The sequence below is a fragment of the Olea europaea genome, chromosome 14 (genome assembly GCF_002742605.1).
Source record: "Olea europaea var. sylvestris chromosome 14, O_europaea_v1, whole genome shotgun sequence".
NCBI classification, from domain to species: Eukaryota; Viridiplantae; Streptophyta; class Magnoliopsida; order Lamiales; family Oleaceae; genus Olea; species Olea europaea.
Genome location: NC_036250.1, coordinates 1,391,936 through 1,394,627, shown reverse-complemented (window position 1 = coordinate 1,394,627; position 2,692 = coordinate 1,391,936). Strand labels below are relative to the sequence as shown.

At 39.0% G+C, this 2,692-nt stretch overlaps 1 protein-coding gene across 1 annotated transcript in view; it reads right to left on the bottom strand.

The window, feature by feature from the left end:
• Positions 1-2,225: 2,225 nt before the first annotated feature.
• LOC111409363 (putative wall-associated receptor kinase-like 16) overlaps positions 2,226-2,692 on the bottom strand; it is a 2,390-nt gene continuing 1,923 nt past the window's right edge. The window contains exon 4 of the mRNA XM_023039419.1: positions 2,226-2,682. Within this exon, the coding sequence (XP_022895187.1) occupies positions 2,226-2,682 (457 nt within the window). The remainder of the gene's footprint in view (positions 2,683-2,692) is intronic.

The window sequence follows — 2,692 nt, the reverse complement described above, 5'->3', positions numbered from 1 at the left end:
ATTGCTTTTAACCATCTACATGATTCCTTCTTAACCTTAGCATGGAATTTTTTTTTAACACATCAACGCTCGATCTTTAGATTTCAAACCTAATGTCCAAACTTTCTTGAAGGGATCATCAATAAATCACAAAATAATGTGCACCTCCAAGAGATTTTATTGGCAAAGATCAAACATCGAAATGAACCAAATCAAGGATATTTGATTTTCTTGTCCGGGGATATAAATGAAAAGTAGCTCTATGTGTTTTTCCAGTCAAGCAATCAACAAAAGTATTAAGAGGCATACCGTGTAGATTAGGAATGAAGTGCTTCCTAGCATGAGATTGAAGTCTTTTCTCTCTAACATGAACAAGCCTCTTGTGCCAAAGATTAATATCTGCATTTTTTCAACTATGTTAATCTATCCTCTGTGATGCTTTGCTCGTATAAAATAGAATTTATTCGTTTTCTTCCATTATTAAGGAGCCACTGGTGAGCTTCAATTTACCTCAATTGAAATTGTTATCATATCCATCAGCGTCAAGTTTTTCAGTAGAAATTAATTGAGACACATATCTGAAATGCGTCTGACATGTTTGATTATTAATTTGCTCCTAATATTAGTCTCCAGGTATATCCCCGTACCAACAATACTTGAGACGTATAAAAGTTAAAAATCATGACAGACCAACTGTAGTTGATAGGGAGAAGAAAGAGGTGTTTGCAGACATCATAGAGCGAATGTGAAAAAGGGTCAAAGGATGGAGGGGGGATTTACTCTCCACTGGGGAACGGGTGGTGTTAATTTAGCTAATTTGCAGTCCATCACAACTTACCTCACGATCATGTTTAAAGTGTCAGATCCTCTATGTAATTCGAAAATTCTGGTGGGTGCAAGGAACAGGGAGAGGAATATGATATGGAAAAGTGGGATGAGGTTTGCAGCATAAAGGTGAGGGTGTAATAGGGGTTCAAGAATTTTGTGAAATCCAACCAAGCTTTAGTTGCCAACTATTGGAACTGAATTGAGAAAGAGAGAGAAACTCTTTTATTTGATCACGAGAAAAGTAAGTAGAGTTTTACAACACGAGTATAAATAGAAAGGAAACAGAAGAAGCCAACTAATTCCAGCTGTCAACTAATTCCAGCTGTTAACTAACTAATCAACTAATTAACTAACTGTATACAAATGCAATAATACGTAATACCAACAAGCATGGAGATGAAAATAATAGGACGAAGGTCAGTGAATTAATCAATGGTGAGTGGGATTGTGATAAACTGAGCACCTTGTTGTTACCTATTGATGTGGAGGTGGTTATGTCTATCCCACTGTAAATAAATAGGCAGATGGACAGATTGATTTGGCATTTTGAAAAGTCTGGTATTTACAAGGTGCGAACCGGATACAAGTTAATGGCCAAGGCAGGGAGAGGTGAGGGAGGGGGGATTGTGGCACATTTGGCACCATGGTGGAGTGCAGTCTTGAAGCTGAATATGGTACCCAAAGTTAGAATATTTTTAACTAGCATTTATTTCATTATGTGTTACCCTCAGGAAAAAATCTGATGTGTAGAAGAGTTGTGAGAATGGTTGTGCCCACTGTGGGGCTTTCGAAACATCAGGCCATATTTTCTTTAAATGTGGCGTTAAGGTTGTTTGGAAGAGGCTGGGAGGATTGATGACGGGAGATCACAAACCTCAAAGATCATACAAGTTTAACTTAATTTTTGGAGTGCAGCGGGATGTTTATGAAGCTGTGTTTGGCCTGCTTTGGGTGTTGTGGTAGGAGAGGAACGTGGTGCTGATTGGGGGAAGGAGGAGGGAGACTGGGGTGCTAGTGGAATTGGCCTCGTTCGTGTATTGTTAAGCTGTGAAGCCTAATCATAGTAGTTGTGCAAAAACCATATGCGGATCTACTTCTGCTGTAAGGTCGTTGTAAGGGTTGAAAGGGTCCACCCTCGAACCAAAATTTTATTAAGGATAGTTTAGAAATTTGTGTCCTCATAACTTTCGATTTTGCCCTAATTTATATTACAAATAGCGATTTTGAATTATTATCATAAAAGAGCTCTGTTAGAGAAGATAGTGTGTAATTTTGTCTTGTTAAATTTTTCTCATTGTAGTGAATTAAAAGGACAGTCTCTAATTGAGGTGAATCTGTATAAGTCTTGCGTGTCTATTTTTTTCGTAATTGATTATTCTCAGTGAAATAAAATTAGAGTTTCTGATTCTCAACATGTATTACAATGGGTGAGGATGCTGGTTCCACAAGGCAGACGAAGGACAGGAGAAAGACAGGATGGCAGCAACCATTAGGGATGGGCTGAAATTGAACACTGATGCAGCAATTCTGTAGGAATTTATTGGGCTGGGTTCTGTCATCCAAGACAGGAGTGGGGCGGTAGTGGTGGCTTTTGGCTCCAGGATGGAAGGCTGATTTTCTCCCGCTGTTGCTGAAACTCTGGCGCTCCATTCTGGTCTGCTGTGTGTACTAAGATATAACATCTGAGTATCCGATAGGAGAGTCTCATGTATGTACAAGCTGAGTCTTACTTTTCTCCTAATGGTCGCATTCTCTATGTTATTGCGAGTTTGACGAGATGCTGCTTTACTCCCCCTGAAGGGAACAATGTGTAGCGCACTTTTTAGCCTTGCTGCTTCTTCCCCATTATTCAAAATTCGATTAGTATTCTGAATGCTATCGCATA